At 48.7% G+C, this 18,076-nt stretch overlaps 2 protein-coding genes and 1 long non-coding RNA gene across 7 annotated transcripts in view; 2 read left to right on the top strand and 1 right to left on the bottom strand.

Annotated features, from left to right (window-relative positions):
• Positions 1-1,342, top strand: part of slc10a7 (solute carrier family 10 member 7) — a 61,858-nt gene extending 60,516 nt beyond the window's left edge. For 2 of the 5 annotated variants that reach the window (XR_004766304.1, XM_035427479.1), the window contains exon 12: positions 1,109-1,342. Coding sequence is in view for 3 of the 5 variants with exons in the window: in XM_035427479.1 (XP_035283370.1) it covers positions 1,109-1,141 (33 nt within the window). In the remaining 2 variants the exon portion in view is untranslated. Of the gene's footprint in view, positions 1-97; positions 1,045-1,108 lie in introns of those variants that run through there. The other 3 variants (XR_004766305.1, XM_035427480.1, XM_035427481.1) reach the window with 2 other exon arrangements.
• A 213-nt stretch (positions 1,343-1,555) lies between these two features.
• On the top strand, positions 1,556-3,329 carry LOC118231287. The gene is made up of 2 exons (XR_004766035.1): positions 1,556-2,931; positions 3,177-3,329. It is a non-coding gene; the product is annotated as an uncharacterized LOC118231287 (long non-coding RNA).
• A 4,664-nt stretch (positions 3,330-7,993) lies between these two features.
• LOC118232588 (reelin domain-containing protein 1-like) lies at positions 7,994-15,847 on the bottom strand. Its single transcript, XM_035427649.1, has 7 exons — positions 15,663-15,847; positions 14,448-14,661; positions 13,629-13,851; positions 12,161-12,312; positions 10,128-10,287; positions 9,764-9,872; positions 7,994-8,648 (listed from the first exon to the last, which is right to left on the bottom strand). The coding sequence occupies exons 1-7, from the start codon at positions 15,723-15,725 to the stop codon at positions 8,073-8,075; spliced, it is 1,497 nt and encodes a 498-aa protein (XP_035283540.1). The 5' UTR covers positions 15,726-15,847; the 3' UTR covers positions 7,994-8,072.
• Between the last annotated feature and the right edge of the window lie 2,229 nt (positions 15,848-18,076).

The raw sequence follows: 18,076 nt of genomic DNA, 5'->3' as shown, positions 1-18,076 counted from the left end.
TGGCTCGCTCGTGTGCGGGGGCGGCCCTCAAACAGAGGGGGGCCAGATCTGTTCCTCTCTCACTCTCACTCTCTTTTCTTCCTCCCCCCATCCCCAGTCAAGTATCTTAATGCGATAGGGAAGTATGTCAACCCTGCCAGGAAGGCTTCGTGAGTAAAATGTGCTCTATAAGTTTTTTGCTAATCTGCCATCCCAAATTAATTTGTGACTTAATTTGCGTAATTGCATATTCAGCCAATGACATGGTTTCTCAAGATAATTTATTTGATTACTCTAAGGTGGTGGGGCTTCTGGGGTTGGAAGATTTGTAGAGTGTTTGAAATACTCGTGGGAGATGTTCTTCTGGCCTTTTTTGCCTTTAAGTTGGATCCAAAGTCGCATTTTCCACTGCAGAGTTTACCTTAGGGCTTTTGGTCTGGGTGCTGAGAGGGTTCAGTGAGTTTTTTAAGCACAAATTCACTGCCATTTTCCATAAAAGCCTACTTCCATTTGTACTTGCTCTACATGCATTACAGTTGAAAATAAATCAACTCAGACCCATATCTCTTGAATATTTAACCTTCTCTAAAACTATGTATGAAATTACCTAAATATACATACATAACTTTTAGATAGTTTGAGTATTTAGACTAGATCTTTGAAGACTTCTGTGAATGTGTGACCTGGCGCCTGACTGAACAGCCCTAGGGGAAACACTGCAGTGGACTTCGTGAGGCTGGGCTCAGTGACCCGACCCAGAGTTCTGTACCGAGCCTTTTGACGCAGTGCTCAGGTGATGGATGTCTTCAGGCAGGTTGGTGCGGTGGAGGATGTGGGCATATTTACCGCTTGGCAGACGCCTCTGTGTTCAGTCTTTGGAGCTGTTGACTGAACCCCAGTCTGTGGGGCCCCTGACTGAACCCCAGTCTGTGGGGCCCCTGACTGAACCCCAGTCTGTGGGGCCCCTGACTGAACCCCAGTGTGCATGGGGGGCACAGGGGACGGCGGTCTGGTCTGTTGGGATGTGATGCCCTGATAATGTCAGCCGGGGGGGGCTGGGGGGCGGGGGGGGGGGCCGGGGGGGGCAGGACGAGACCAGCTCACCCTCGTTCTTTTCTGCTCTTTTCAGGCAGTGAAATTAACCAGTCTGCAGCCTGTATGACAGGACCTTGGAGAGACTATGGTAACAGACTGAACCAGTGGACCAAAAGGGGGCGAAAGATCAAACCCCAGCTCTGCCCTCCTACCCCCCCACCCCCACGCCCACGCCCAACACTACCCCTGCGCTCATTTCTAATTCTACCCCCACCCCTATGTCTACCTCCATCCTCAATCCCACCCCCAATTCTACCCCCACCGCTACCCCAACCCCCACCCCTACTTCCACCCCCACCCCTACCCCTACTTCCGCACCCACCCCCAGTTCTACCCCCACCTCCACCCCCACCCCCAGTTCTACCCCCACCCCCACCACCGCCCCAACTCCTGCCCCTACTTCCACCCCAACCACCAGTTCTACCCCCACCTCCACCCCCACCCCCACCTCTCCCCCTACCCCCAGTTCTACCCTCTCCTCCACTTCCACCCGCACGCCCCACCCCACCTTCCCACACCCCCCCCTACCACCCGACCCTTCGGTGGCAGATCTCTGCCAGTCCAGTGCCTTAATGAAACTACCTGGGACCCCCGGCAGCCTGCCTGATTTCCATTGTTACAGAGCAGTCTTTCCTTCATTTTCCAAATGAATCTCACATTTTTTTAAATCTGTTTTGAAATGAGGAACTATTCCGTGCCCACATGTAGGAACTAATCTACTGCACCGTGGTAGCATGGGAAAACTTCCACCTACAGCACCGTTACCGTGGCAACATGGGAACACTTCCACCTACTGCACCGTTACCGTGACAACATGGGAACATTTCCACCTACAGCACCGTTACCGTGGCAACATGGGAACACTTCCGCCTAGTACACCGTTACCACGGCAACATGGGAACACTTCCACCTACTGCACCATTACCGCGGCAACATGGGAACACTTCTGCCTATGGCACCGTTACCACGGCAACGTGGGAGCACTTCCATCAGCCTCCATGGACTGACTGGGACAGGCGAGCTGCCAGCAGTTCTGTTTTTTACTCTTTTTCCATTTCCTTTTGATATTTTTTTATTAAAGACTGAACAGTATGTGTGACAATCTGTGCTAATCTCTGTTTTTACTATATTCCTGAGGTCCTCATTCATATTCTCAGGGGGGAGTCAGGCCTGTGAGGTCTGTGCCTCAGTGTGGTGGGGGGCAGACCTACCAGGTGACAAGACCTTAACGTCATTTAGAATTCGCCAGATGTAAATTAGCTGATGTGCTCTTGCCTGGAGGGCCTCTTGCACCTCATGAGGAAAGTCTCTGTGTGGCGTTCCATCCGGCAGGAACCGCACAGCCTGCTGTGGGAGGGGAGAGGAACTGCAGCTGCTCTCTTACAGGGAACAGCCCTTACTTCCCTAGAGCTCTAATGGGGAATAGCCCTTACTTCCCTAGAGCTCTAATGGGGAACAGCCCTTACTTCCCTAGAGCTCTAATGGGGAATAGCCCTTACTTCCCTAGAGCTCTAATGGGGAATAGCCCTTACTTCCCTAGAGCTCTAATGGGGAATAGCCCTCACTTCCCTAGAGCTCTAATGGGGAACAGCCCTTACTTCCCTAGAGCTCTAATGGGGAATAGCCCTCACTTCCCTAGAGCTCTAATGGGGAACAGCCCTTACTTCCCTAGAGCTCTAATGGGGAACAGCCCTCACTTCCCTAGAGCTCTAATGGGGAATAGCCCTCACTTCCCTAGAGCTCTAATGGGGAACAGCCCTTACTTCCCTGCACTGCATTGGCCCGCCCATCAATCTCACCTTATCCGTATGGACCAGGGCTGCCCAACCCCCTGCCTGCAGATCTACTGTCCTGTAGGTAGGCCAGTGCTGCCCAACCCCCTGCCTGCAGATCTACTGTTCTGTAGGTAGACCAGTGCTGCCCAACCCCCTGCCTGCAGATCTACTGTCCTGTAGGTAAAACAGGGCTGCCCAACCCCCTGCCTGCAGATCTACTGTCCTGTAGGTAAAACAGGGCTGCCCAACCCCCTGCCTGCAGATCTACTGTCCTGTAGGTAAAACAGGGCTGCCCAACCCCCTGCCTGCAGATCTACTGTCCTGTAGGTAAACAGACCAGTGCTGCCCAACCCCCTGCCTGCAGATCTACTGTCCTGTAGGTAAAACAGGGCTGCCCAACCCTCTTCCTGCATATCTACTGTTCTGTAGGTAAAACAGGGCTGTCCAACCCCCTGCCTGCAGATCTACTGTCCTGTAGGTTTTCATCTCTAGCTGTTGAATGAGGAGTGCTTTGTTAGGATTGGAGTGAAAACCTACAGGATGGTAGATCTCAAGGTACAGGGTTGGCCAGCCCTGCTCTAGCTGTTGAATGAGGTGTGCTTTGTTAGGGTTGGAGTGAAATCCTTCAGGACATTATATCTCCAGGAACACTACATTAGCTAGTGGAGGGGTGACCCTCAAACAGAGCAGTGTTAGATCAGCTCCTCTCATTGGCTAGTGGAGGAGTGACCCTCAAACAAAGCAGGGTTAGATTGGTTCCTCTCTCGGGCAGCTCTTTCACTGAGCAGGACCACTTTATGTATGGCGTGCCTCCAGGAAGTGCTGCTCTCTTAAAAGAGTATTAATATTTTGTATTCTGAAAGTATCTTTGTTTAAAATTGACATCAAATTGGGTCCTGCAGTTGATATGAGTTTTATGATGGGCTTAAGTCAGTAAGTGTTGGAAATCCAGATGCCTTTACTGCCAGTTAGCCTGCTAATGCTGCGGGAAAGAGCTTATGGACAAGAAGCGTCTCTGTGTGCAACCTGGGCCCGGAAGATAACGTGGTGAACTGATTTAGGAAACACACACTGTTCTGTGTGACAAAACGGTCATAATACTTTTCTGTTTAACTGTTGTTAACTTCTGTTAAGAATTAAACTACAGTTAGACATCGTTTATTTCCTAGGGCCTTTTTCCCATTATGACCTCCTCAGTCATAAGGGTTTTAGTTGCCCTGCCATAATGGCCTGTTTGAACAGCCTGCGAATGTCATGTTTCTGTCCATTTTTAAAAATATGAACAGCTTAGATTCCATCCAGTGCCACATAATGGCAAAGCATCAAGTTTTCAGTATTTCAATGGCCTTACAGCACATGAAACCTCTGAGGGATTTGTCCTCTTGGAACAAATCCTGCTCCAAGTATTCAATGCTCTTTGTTTTTGTTTTACTTGTTGATGTGTAAGTGTTTACTTTGAGTGAATTTGTTACTGCTTGCATTCCATGTGTAGATCCCACTCAGATGGTCCAGAAAGGACCATCTCTCTCTCTCTCTCTCTCTCTCTCTCTGCAATTCCCTTTTGAAAGTCGAGTCATTTGCTCAAGACAACATCAACAAGTCCTTCGTTTTTCCCTGAAGGTTATTAAGACAGTGTTGTATAAGGCAGACTCATGTATCCAGCTTCTGAGGAACTGTCTTGCTGACATTAAATAAGCTGTGCTTATGGAACGGAATAACATCCTGCTCATGTGTCCATTCAAAGCGCCTTTCTGGATGAAAGACTTGGCTCTGGTCCGGCTCTCCATGCAGCCTCAGATGTACACAGCCTCTGTGTACCCAGCGTAATCGCAGTTGACCGTAGGCTATTCATGGTCCCTGTGCGTGTAAGATGACGTACCTGACCTGAACGGAAAGGAGGAACAGGAGGACTTAAATGTAAAATCTGAAATTAGCGTAGTTTGCTTCCATAAGCGCAGTCTGCTTCCATAAGCGCAGTCATGTTTGTCGTTCTTTTCAATTAGTTTAACTAGGAAACTTAATCTTTATTTTTCTGGCCTCCGAATACCCCCATGCTGTCGTCGTAGTAGAGTTGTTGATGAATAAATGGTCGCGTGAGACATTCTCGCGCTCACGCAGATTGTAAAGCAGTGCACCGCGGTGGGAAATAACGTTCCAGCTTGGCGTTGTTTATGCTTGCGTTCCAAAGTTTGCCTTCTAATTTTGCGGTGTAAGAATATTTCGTTTTGTAAAAGATTTTGAATTGCGAGGATTTCTTAAGTTCCAGCTTCAAAGTCACGTCTCACGTTTATTTATTTTTTCGCTTCGTTTGTGCGTGCACAACCATTTTGTGTATAATTAATCATTGTTGAATATTCATTGATCTTCAGCTTTTTTTCTGTTTAGTGTATTTATGGTCCTTAGGTACTGATGTACAATATATTAATCGCAATTGTTTAAAGCTCCATATTAACACTTTTACTGAGAACTTAGTCAATTCATATTTATTTTTATTTATTTATGTTCCCAAATGAAGAATGTAGTATCAAGAGGACCAATAAGAGAGCCAGAGGCTCGTGTGATGTTGCAGGCGCGAGGGAGGCGTGAAAGAAACGTACCTGGAGAGCATTGCGCTGTTTGGGCCGTTACAGGACTTACGTATCTACAGATTGCTGGATATTTCTTCCATAAAAGTGCAACAACCATAATACTGTTTTAAATTATTATCATGTGCCTCATAAATATATATTTAATTGAATATGATTAAACCTTTGTACAACAGAGGTATGAGCCTTATTCATTTTCTGTTTTTTTTTTTTTTTTTCTTCATTTTTAGTAAATGGGTTTGGTGTACTTTAGGTGAATTAATGTTAATGTCTAGATCTCATGAAATTGTTTTTTATTACAGAAGAAACTGTACAATAAAAACAATATATTTCCTGTTATTGGTGTGCATTAGGTCTAATTTCACTTTCTAACTTAATTTATTAAATGTGTCTAGAGCTTATTTCATAACTCAATAACTTATAATACTATTAGTTATTCTCATTTGATTATTTAGCATGAGCTATGCTAAACAAGGATGACCACAATGGGCACCTTCATGTTGAGCTTCGCTTCAATGCTTTGTGTAAGCCTGACCCCTAGTGGAGACATGGCGAACTGTCAGAGACTCTGAAGTCTGGCCTGGATAAAACAATCCGCTCTGTGGGTTTTTTATTGCCGTGAACCAGAAGCATTTTTTTTTCAATTTTGTGATGAGACATATATACATTTTATTAACATTTATTGCTTTAATTTCTATGTCTATAAACATAACAGCATGTGTTGTTTGTGCTACTTTCACTAAGGCATAATAATAATAATAATAATAATAATTATTATTATTATTATTATTATTATTTATATTATTCATTTCATCTTTTGGCTTTAAAGGCATGTTTGGTGTGGTTTGGTAAGGCTATGGTTGGGAATAGAATGGTTTTTGTGTGCACACACTTAAAAGCACCACATAAATGTAACCACAAATAATGCACATGCACAAATTCAGGTTTTTTCATAGAAAGATTTGTAGTCTGTAATACAATAATTACACATTTTACTTTGGTTTACAAACACATTAACCGATAAGCTACACTAAAATTCTAATAATACATTATTCCACAATGCTAAAGGTAAATCTTTTAATATGAAACAATACAATACTTATATCTAGATCTCTCAAGAAACTATCACTTGTATGTATTATAACTTTCAGTGGTGATTAATATTTCATAATGTTTGAAAAAACCCAAATTTTCCCGAATAGTATGGATTACAGAGGTAAGACTGGGTTTTTGGTGTGAAGTGAAGACCCCAGTCATGTTGTGGTAGAGCATTTAGGAAGAGATCATTACAACACACTTCAGTGCTTCAAGTCATTGATGACACAGATCAGTAGGTGAGTCTCCTTGTCTGTGTGTGTGTGCTAGTGTGTGTATATGTGTGTGTTTTAGCGTGTGTTAGTGTGTATGTGTATGTGTTAGCATGTGTATGTGCGTGTGTTAGCGTGCGTGCATGCGTGTGTTAGCGTGTGTGTTAGTGTGCGTATGTGCATGTGTTAGCGTGTGTGTTAGTGTGTGTGTTAGCGTGTGTTAGTGTGTGTGTGTGTGTGTTAGTGTGTTAGCGTGTGTTAGTGCGTGTGTGTATGTGCTAGCGTGTTAGCGTGCGTGCATGCATGTGTTAGCGTGTGTGTCTATGCGTGTGTTAGCATGTGTGTTAGCATATGTTTTAGTGTGTGTTAGTGTGTGTATATGCATGTGTGTTAGTGTGTGTATGTGCGTGTGTTAGCGTGTGTGTTAGCGTGTGTTAGTGTGTGTATATGTGTGTGTTAGCGTGTGTTTTAGTGTGTGTATATGCATGTGTTAGCGTGTGTTTTAGTGTGTTCATATGTGTGTGTTAACTTGTGTATATGCATGTGTTAGCGTGTGTGTTAGTGTGTGTATGTGCGTGTGTTAGTGTGTGTATATGTGTGTGTTAGCGTGTGTGTATGTGTGAGCGTGTGTATATGCGTGTGTTAGCGTGTGTGTTAGTGTGTGTATATGTGTGTGTTAACGTGTGTATATGCATGTGTGTTAGCGTGTGTATATGTGTGTGTTAGCGTGTGTGTTAGTGTGTGTATATGTGTGTGTTAGCGTGTGTATATGCGTGTGTTAGCATGTATGTTAGTGTGTGTATATGTATGTGTAAGTGTGTGTATGTGCGTGTGTTAGCGTGTATGTTAGCATGTGTTAACATGTGTGTTAGTGTGTTTATATGCGTGTGTTAGCGTGTGTGTTAGTGTGTGTATATGTGTGTGTTTGCGTGTGTTAGCGTGTGTGTTAGCATGTGTATATGTGTGTGTTAGCGTGTGTATATGCGTGTGTTAGCATGTGTGTTAGTGTGTGTATATGTATGTGTTAGCGTGTGTATATGCGTGTGTTAGCATGTGTGTTAGTGTGTGTATATGTATTTGTTAGCGTGTGTATATGCTTGTGTTAGTGTGTGTATGTGCGTGTGTTAGCGTATGTGTTAGCATGTGTTAGCGTGTGTATATGCGTGTGTTAGCATGTGTGTTAGTGTGTGTATATGCTTGTGTTAGTGTGTGTATGTGCGTGTGTTAGCGTATGTGTTAGCATGTGTTAGCGTGTGTATGTGCGTGTGTTAGCGTATGTGTTAGCATGTGTTAGCGTATGTGTTAGCATGTGTTAGCACGCTCCCGCGCGCTCAGTTCCCCGGCGGGGTCATCACGTTGTACTCGGCCTGCAGCAGGACAAAGCTGTCCTGCCGGATCTTGCGGATCTGCACCAGCTCGCCGCTGTCCTGCAGGTGGATCACGTTGCCATGGCGCTCGCTCAGGGACACGGCGGTGCGCTTCAGGCAGTACTGGCTGTGCAGGTACCGCAGGCCCACCGCCAGCACCATGCCCAGCCCGGACGCACAGCCCAGCAGCACGCCCAGCTCCAGCGCGGTCCTGTGGGACACGCCCCCCGCAGGCCCCGCCCCCTTCCCCCCGGCCCCGCCCTCCCCGGCCAGCCCCGCGTCTCCGCCCCGGGACAGGTTCCGCGCGACCACGCCCTTCTGCAGCACCCGTGACCCGAGGGCCGGGGTCGGCGGGGGGGTCGTCCCGTGGGGCTGGGCGCGGGGCGTCGCCGGGTCCAGTTGAGAGCGGCGAGGGGCGGGGGAGGGCTCCAGGTGAGGAGAGGAGGGGGTGGGCTCAGTCTGTGGGCCTGGGGCCGTCAGGGGGCTCTGCTGGGGGGGCTCCACATGGGGGGGGTCCCCGGGGCCTGGTGGGACTGAGATCTGTGGAAACACATTTTCACCCGTGGGAAGGGGGTTAGGGTTAGAGTTAGAGTCTACCCTGAGGAGGGGGGGGAGTGGACACCAGGTGCTCAGTAGTGTTTGGATAAAGAGAGGCCCAGGTGGCAGGTGTGGAATGTTTTTGTTCTTCTGTTTGTACAGAAGCCTGGAGAGGTTGAGAGCTTTGAGTAGAGGCATGCAGAACAACAGGCATCTCCCTCAGGGAGGGGTCGGGGGGGCTGGGAGGGGTCAGATGTGATGAGCTCATGACACAGCCAGAGGGCCTAGACCAGACCAGCAGCAAATAAACCTGGCCGGGGCATGATCTGCTGAAAGCCAAAGGGACACTGGGCCACTAGAGGGCGCCCAATGGCAGAACCCACTGTTCTAATCAAAATGGCGGCTCCTGGCCATGCAGGGAGAGAGATGGAGTCTGGAGCCCTGAATCACGGCCGTCTGAAGAGGGACGCCTGAGGGGCAGCTTCAGGGACACCCCAAACCCCTCACTGATTAACTGCAGTGAAGAGCAGCTTGTGATTCATAAAGCACACGGTCTGGGAGCTGCAAACAGAGGTGAGCAGCTTTCACTCCCCAGCCTGGGGGGGGGGGGGGGCGCACGGGGGCACGGGGGCACGGGGGGGGGATAAATGATGTATATGACTGTGATATGCTGCGTCAGGAGAAATCATATTAGACACTGTGTGAGGCCCCGAGTATTGATTTGTCATTCAGTGACTAAAGCCAGGAGCTCTAAGCTACAGTGGGCAATGTTCCTTCAGCCACACAGCTGCTCTGGCATTCTCCCCACCACACACACACACACACACACACACTCTTTATTGCGCTGCATGAAAAAATGACATTCTGTGCATACACTTTCAATGAAAAAGATCATGTATAGTTATGCATTTAAAAAGATAAAAACTATGTGATGTTTATCGTTCCATCATTATTTCCCATTTCTCTAATTTGGCATGTGTGTGCTTCTACACAGCCCTGCTGATCAGTGATAATAAAACAACTTTCAAAGGCGTAAAAATGAATTTTACACAGCAGGGTGTCAGTGGGCACTCATAGCACAGGCTTACTGAAGCGCGTTAGGGGAAGCACTGTCTTACCTGTGCTGCCTGTGCTCCCTGTGCTCCCTGTGCTCCCTGTGCTGCCTGTGCTCCCTGTGCACAGTGCAGACATGGCTGAGCTGCAACACTGGGCCTCGGGCTCTTAGCTCTGGAACACACCGGAAAGCAGCTGAAGCACCAGCAGGTAGGGAGTCCTCGTGTCAGAGCTGTTAGAAAAAGCCTTTCAACATCAGCAGCGGCTGATTGGTCACCACCTAAGTCAGCAGCTGCTGATTGGTCAGCTCCCAGTATATCCAAACTTTCCCAGAGTTAGATTAATAGAGAGAGCCATAACCCCTGATACCCCGTCCTCCGCAGTGCAGACACGGCTGAGCTTCACTGCAGAAGCTGATGAAGGGCTTACCTGGTTCGGGCGTGGTCCAGGTGCAGAGTAAAGTTCCCCGGGCCTGTGGGCGGGGCTGGGGTCGCGGGACCCCCCCTGGAGACCGTGGGGAGGGTGGGACTGAGGCTGGGGTTCCCCTCTCCCTGCTGGCCTGCGCTGTTGAGGCTCTCTCTGGTCTCCGCTGTGGAGAATGAGAGCCCGTGAGATTACAGCTGATTCACCGTGAGGACCAGGGTCTTACAGCCCTGGACCCTGAAAATGAGGCTTTGCTCATCTCAATGTGATAGAAATCTTCCTCTTTGGTCTTATGTGACTGCATTATGGTGATACGATTCATATTTGATCATCCTGACCCTTTAAAAGTTACTGAAGACTTGAAGCACTGTTCTGTGAGGACTCAGCTGTTGGTTGTGAATAGCTGTCAGTCCAGTCTGATATCCAGTCTCCAGATCTTTAATGTTTTCCATCGCATCAGGAAACCAAATGTAGCTCAGCCACCTCAGATAAAAAGATCTGGATTAGGCTGAATTAGATTTTACCGCTCTTATTACAATGCCCAGAATTCACACTAGAGGGTGCACAGCATAGCTTTCTTAACTGATTTTAGGCTGGATCAGGGAAATGGCTTCACACCAGTGCAGGCTGCAGTTTCCTTACTGAATCCTGCTGTGAGTATTACCTCCACACGACGAGGCTGCCATCTTAGTCATGCTGAACAGGGCCTTTTCAGTTCTGGCACTGAAACACTTCAAAAACACTCCTATATCCAAATCAGTTGTATCCAACTGGCACTTTGTTTAATTACTGTACCATAGAATACCCCGTGTTTGCATGACACTTCCTTTCATTACTTTACCATAGAATATGCCATGTTTGCGTGACACTTCCTTTCATTACTTTACCATAGAGTACGCCATGTTTGTGCGACACTTCCTTTCATTACTTTACCATAGAATATGCCATGTTTGCGTGACACTTCCTTTCATTACTTTACCATAGAATATGCCATGTTTGCGTGACACTTCCTTTCATTACTTTACCATAGAATACCCCGTGTTTGCGTGGTGCATTTTGGCTGTGGAACAAAGTCAGAGAAGCCGCAGATATAAAAGATAGTCACTTTTTATCCAGAGTCAGCATTTTCACACAGGATCTTTATAATATTGCTCCTTAGCAATGAGAACATCTGGCAGAGAGAGAAGGCCATCACTCATCAAACAAACTCTAATGGGTCAGCGCAGTCAGTGTGTGATGTAATGGCGTGTGATTTATCATAATGGCATCATCCTTGTGTGTGGAATAATGAAATATAAACATGTTGGGCCGACTGAAGGACAGCCTGTCTGCGGTGTGAGTGACAGGTGGCGTAAGGGGCGGGTCGCAGCTGTCTCCTTTAATTGAGTGGGCGCTTTTTTCCTTTTTATTGGAATCTTGTCTTCATCTGAAAGGCAGTCCCGTCCTCACGTCCCCTCGGCTCACCCCGCCGTGCGGCTTAAATCCGTCAGAGAGCGGGAGCGCCCAGCTCTCCTAATGAGCTGCCCTGCAGCTGCCCTATCAGCGCATGCTTACTGCCCCCCGGTCCAGCTGCCCTATCTGCGCATGCTTACTGCCCCCCGGTCCAGCTGCCCTATCAGCGCATGCTTACTGCCCCCCGGTCCAGCTGCCCTATCAGAGCATGCTTACTGCCCCCCCCCCCAGTCCAGCTGCCCTATCAGCGCATGCTTACTGCCCCCCAGTCCAGCTGCCCTATCTGCGCATGCTTACTGCCCCCCGGTCCAGCTGCCCTATCAGCGCATGCTTACTGCCCCCCGGTCCAGCTGCCCTATCAGAGCATGCTTACTGCCCCCCCCCCAGTCCAGCTGCCCTATCAGAGCATGCTTACTGCTCCCCCCCCCCCGGTCCAGCTGCCCTATCAGAGCATGCTTATTGCCCCCCCCCCTCCCCACACCAGTCCAGTGCAGGGGGCTGGGTCTGCAGCTGCCCTGTCTGTGTTACCCTGGTGTCCCGGGACCCCGGTTTGGAGAGGGATCCCCATTCCCCCATCTCCCCCGTACCTGCGCCTGTCTGGTTCGCCTGCTCCGCCCACAGTCCAGGCAGGGCTCTGACTCCTCCCACCTCATCTCCGATCGAGTTCTCTGTCCCATCATGCACCACATCGGACTCAATCCGCGCCCAGTACACAAAGTATGACTGCACCACCGTAATGCTGGAGGGGAGAGGGGGCAAAGACCGGGGTGGTAATGGTTAGGGTTAGGGTTAGGTGTTTAGATTGCCACGCCCCCCACCACAGCCACATCTCTGGACAAAAGTAGCACTGATGCCCATGCCTGCATCAAAAGCCCCCAGTCACCCCCAGTCCCCCAGTCACCCTTACACTGAGTAAACCTGTGAGTGATCTTTGAGTTCTCTCATAAATAACACCCCACCTGCTGTCTGCAGGGAAACTCTGAGTCTGACTGTTTACACATCCCAGACTTGCTTAGCCCGTCGTGTTATTATACTGCTGGTCATACGTCTGACACTTTTGAGCTTTTATGTCACAGCCAAGGCTCTGCATGTGCTGCAAGGACATTTCTAAAGGTCTCACAAGATGGCTGTGGTTTTGTAAGTATAAATATAAAACTCCACTCAGTCTAAAATGTGTCATTGCAGAGAGTCGTTGGGTCACAATGCTTTTCCTCCTGTGAGTTTCTGCCCTGGCCAATCACAGCGCAGCACCCAGACTGCATCAATCACTTTAGCACAAAACGCATGTCCGATACCTGCATCTTTAATAACATATTCATCCCGCTCCTCTGCATCCCATAAAGATTACTATCCCTTTGATTTACAGACACATTTGGGAAATAGGAAAAGGGGAATGGCCATGCTAGCAGTAAATTTACAAGCTCAACCTCTTTACTGATCCTCCAGTTAAAATGCACAGAGGTTGAGGTGAAGGTAGTGATAAGCTAAACACTGAGACACAGGCCTGTGCTATCAGAACAGAGCGTGCTCAGTGCAGCACCAGCACATCTGTGCTATCAGAACAGAGCGTGCTCAGTGCAGCACATCTGTGCTATCAGAACAGAGCGTGCTCAGTGCAGCACATCTGTGCTAACAGAACAGCGCCGCTGAGCGTAGCGTGTAGTGTGTGTGTCTCAGCGCTGTGCGTAGCGTGTAGTGTGTGTGTCTCAGCGCTGTGCGTAGCGTGTAGTGTGTGTGTCTCAGCGCTGTGCGTAGCGTGTAGTGTGTGTGTCTCAGCGCTGTGCGTAGCATGTAGTGTGTGTGTCTCAGCGCTGTGCGTAGCGTGTAGTGTGTGTGTCTCAGCGCTGTGCGTAGCGTGTAGTGTGTGTGTCTCAGCGTTGTGCGTAGCGTGTAGTGTGTGTGTCTCAGCGCTGTGCGTAGCGTGTAGTGTGTGTGTCTCAACGCTGTGCGTAGCGTGTAGTGTGTGTGTCTCAGCGCTGTGCGTAGCGTGTAGTGTGTGTGTCTCAGCGCTGTGCGTAGCGTGTAGTGTGTGTGTCTCAGCGCTGGGGCTCTTACAGGAAGCGCACATCTCCCAGGGGCGTATCCGGGGCCCTCCAGACGAAGGACAGGTTCCTCTTGAGCAGTTTGTCGGAGTGCGTGACGGTGTCCCCGGCGTCCACGCAGCCGAGCGTGCGAGAGCCGGGCGGGACCAGGACGAAGGAGCCGACCACGCGGTCATCGCGCACAGACCGCGCCTGCAGCAGGAAGCCCATGAAGTCTCTGCTGCTCCTCACCGCCACTGCGGAGACAGGAAGCCAGAGCGTTACCGCGACAACCACCACTGCGGAGACAGGAAGTCAGACTGTTACCGCCATTACCTGGTCCTGTTGTGGTCTCTTTGTGGTTGTGCTGAGGGCATAATTTTGGACCGCACTTCTCCTCTGCATATGCTGTGACCAGCAGCCGTACAGAGGTTAGGCTCAGATATGAGTTTCTCTGTGGTGGACTACGATTCCCAGCAGCAGTGCAGGGGTTAGGGTTAGGGTTAGATTTGAGTTTCTCTGTGGTGGACTGCATTTCCCAGCAGCTGTGCAGGGGTCAGGGTCAGATCTGAGTTTCTCTGTGGTGGACTGCGTTTCCCAGCAGCAGTGCAGGGGTCAGGGTCAGATCTGAGTTTCTCTGTGGTGGACTACGATTCCCAGCAGCAGTGCAGGGGTCAGGGTTAGGGTTAGGGTTAGATTTGAGTTTCTCTGTGGTGGACTGTGTTTCCCAGCAGCAGTGCAGGGGTCAGGGTTAGGGTTAGGGTTAGATTTGAGTTTCTCTGTGGTGGACTGCGTTTCCCAGCAGCAGTGCAGGGGTCAGGGTCAGGGTTAGGGTCAGATCTGCGATGCGCACCTGGCAGCGTGTCCCCGGGGCGGTAGGCGTGCGCGGGGGTGTGCAGGGCGACGTGGCTGTGCCGGGGGTCCTGGGGGTGGGCCCGGATGTGACCCGGCTCCATGGAGACGCAGGAGGAGGGCTTAGCTCCCTGGGAGAAGGCCCACGCAGGGAGCAGCGGGCTGAGGGAGGTCAGCACGCACAGGAGGAGCAGCTCAGAGGAGCTCTTCATCACCTGCAAGCCCACGGACATTCACACACACACACACACACACACACACACATATGGTCACACACACACACACACACACACACACACACAGACATTTACACACAAACACACACACACAGACATTCACACATACACACACACACACATGGTCATACACACACACACACACACACACGTGCACAGTCATACACACGCAGACATGCATGTCCATGTGCACAGGCAAACAAATAATAATTAGTGTGTGCATAAGCATGTATATAAACAGATATACACATAAATGCACATTCATATGTGCTCACATGCAAAGCGAGGTCACAGTTCTCCAGTGAGTCACATGTTTATTTCGGGAGGGTTCCCGTGGAAACCTGCCTTGTGCTCCTGGGGGGCTGAAGGTGTTCATACTGAACAGCAGCCAGAGAAATTAAACCTGCGGATCTTAAAACCATTTTCCGACGCAGCCTGCTGGGGTTGGGATGTAATTGAAATCTCGGTAAATTATTTCTAGTGGTAGTTCTGGCGCTCGCAGCGCAGGTGCGGAGGTCAGATGTGTTCAGCGAGCTCTGAAGGCTGACCCTGCCCTGCGTAATGGCTGCTCCTGTAGAGCTGCACACACAAAGGCTGCGGATACTGACTCCAATCTCATCAGCGTATGATCTGCTTCCTTTCATTTTTTATCTTTCTGATGCATTCAGAGGAGAGAATTAGCACCAGTAGGCCCTGGTATTCACCGTAGGCCATGAAAAGAAATCCTTCAGAGTTAACAAATCTAATTTTAAAACACCACGGGTAATTCAGAAACACAGTACTACAGCCATTTCACATTTTAATTAAAAAATACCACACTTTATCAAATCTATGAACTGATGATTTAATAACACTATTATTTTAGCTTCCATTGACAATTAATTAAGATTTAAACAAATATTTGACACAAGCACCTATAAAATAAAGCAGCGAACTTGTCATTTTCCGGCAGTGTCTGGAATAACAGTGGAAGCGCTTACCTTCAGGGGCATTCTACGCTGGTCTGGTGTGTGATGGGCTTCTGCAGAGAGCCCCCGCATCATGGTGTGGGGGGGGCCGCCTAGCCCCCCCTCTCCACCAGGAAGTGCAACAGCTGGTGCAGGACACCTCCAGGAACTTTCTGACACCTTATCCTCCTCTTAATCCCTCTGCAGTCCTGTTTGCCATCTCTCTGCTACACACACACGCACGCACACACACACACACAGCCCCCCCCCCCCCCCACCCCCCCCACCCCCCCCCCCCCCCCGGCCTACGCAAGCTCTCCGCTCTGCTCAGTGTACGAGTCCACCCTGCATCTCTCCACACTGGCCTGTTCCAGAACATTCCCACCATCTTTCAGTTCTGTGAGGTTGTTATGTTGCAGCTTAAGGCTACTTTCCAGCCATAACCTTATGCAACTGCCCACGGTTAAAATCAGACCAAAGAGTGCAGGTTTGGTGGTGCGCATGGGAATGCACTACAGCGTGAGCCTGGTGTCTCTGCGGTGTCTCTGAGGGTCATGTGCTCACAGAATAACAGGGTGAGCAGCAGAAGTACAGGAGCTGCAGCGGCTGGTCTGAATCTTTTTCAGGTCTCGTTAACGACATCACACGCATTTTCCACTGAGGTAATTATGAAGAATGTCGTCTGTGTACCCAAACTTCATGAAACAACGTGAATAATATTCTATACATTTCATGTATGCTTCTAGTAAATTCAGAGAAAACAACATTAATTGTACATGCAGGAGGATATTGCTCAGTGGTCCCTAACCACCTTGATCTTGTGGAGAGTTACCAACAGCACCTTAAAATCTCTAAAGCACTGTTATGCTACCTGAAAACCAAAGTCTATTAAGCCACAAGCCAATAATGTCTAATCCGATGTTTGAGAGGGCTCATATAGAACTGATATGTGTAATATAATTAACAACCAATCAATCAGTATTAATCTTTTCTTTTTTTTTTGCAATGGCTTGAGAGTCACAAGCGTTTGAGGCATTACTTGGAAATGAAAGAACATCAGCTGGTATCTGTACAGAAATGGCAATGTGTTTCCCTGAGCTATGAATTAAATAATGTATTGATCAAAGAAAAGGTTAGAGACTCTCCCCGTCCTCATCAGCTATCTGTGCCCTGGAGTATGTTAAGGACTGATGTAAATGTGCCTTAAAATGGCTCCCTAAAAACTCAGACCAAAAGCCTGAGATCTCCAGACAGCAAGCTGTATCCCTGGCTCTCATACGAAAGCCTCTAAAATGGCTGCCCAATTCTAAAAGTGAGCCGTTCAGCTTTAAGCTGCAACGATAAACTGTTAAAAAAAAAAGAAACAAAGGCAGAACATGTTTTTGTCACCCTTCTGATTCACAGGTTTTCTGTGGCCCAGAAAACTTGGCGTTCCACTGTGATGCCTGTTATCGGCTCTCTATTTTAATGCCTGGCACAGCTTAATCAGGCTCCAGGATGAGGGATTAAATGACCTGAAATTGACCTCGGAAAACAGCTTTTTATTCTTCACATACATGCGGTTCCACATTATATCAATCAGCCCTGATGCGTGTGGCAAACAATGGCGAAAAACAAGGTCCACGATGGTCACATGGCCACATGATCTATGAAGTAGCGCTCGGCCACAAACCCCTTGCAGGCTCCAGAACTCAGAGCCAAGCTACTCTGTGTTCCGGTCCGTGCACAGTGCCTTCTCTGCTTGCCTTACAAACGCAGCGTAAAAGCCCTCTTTAAGGGAAATCCACGGGAGATGACCTCAGAGCAGACGCAGTTACATCAACTGCCAGCAGGTGGTGCTATAACACCTCTGAGGAGGTCTTTCTGAGCCATGCCACTTCCCCTTATACACAATTCTGGGAATAATGTACGTAATGATATGCGCAGTATAGAGGAGGCTGAGCTCCCATTTCAAATTTCCTGAAGGCAAGAAAACTTACATAAAAACATAAAAACAAGACAAACGAGGTTGGGCTTGGGGTCATTTCACACATGCTTCCTCCAGTGAGTGGATTAACTGACTGTTGTGTGCAAAAGCAGACATATATTAGGACTGAAGGTGAGGATGATGAGTTGAGAGAGGCAGTTCTCATAGAGAACATTATGCAAAATAATTGTTAATCGGACAGAAAGGCAATACCCAGCACTTGGCAAGAAGTAATTAATGGTAATTACATCTATCTTAGTCTGTTGTTCAAAAATGGAAGGATAAGCTTGAATTAATTATCAAAATCAATCTTACTGTTCCAGAGAATTAATTTAGTTCCTGTGCTGGGACCTGCTGGGATGTGTGGGCAGACCTGATGCGTTTGTCCTGAGAGACGCCGCAGTGATGCTGCAGTCCAACGCACGGGCAGTTCGTCTCGCCGCGAGTCGCGCTGGTGTCCTCCTGGCCCCAGACTCTCCTA

The sequence above is a fragment of the Anguilla anguilla genome, chromosome 7 (genome assembly GCF_013347855.1).
Source record: "Anguilla anguilla isolate fAngAng1 chromosome 7, fAngAng1.pri, whole genome shotgun sequence".
NCBI lineage: Eukaryota > Metazoa > Chordata > Actinopteri > Anguilliformes > Anguillidae > Anguilla > Anguilla anguilla.
Note: the sequence above shows the minus strand (reverse complement) of the source record. Positions and strands in the feature narration are given on the sequence as shown.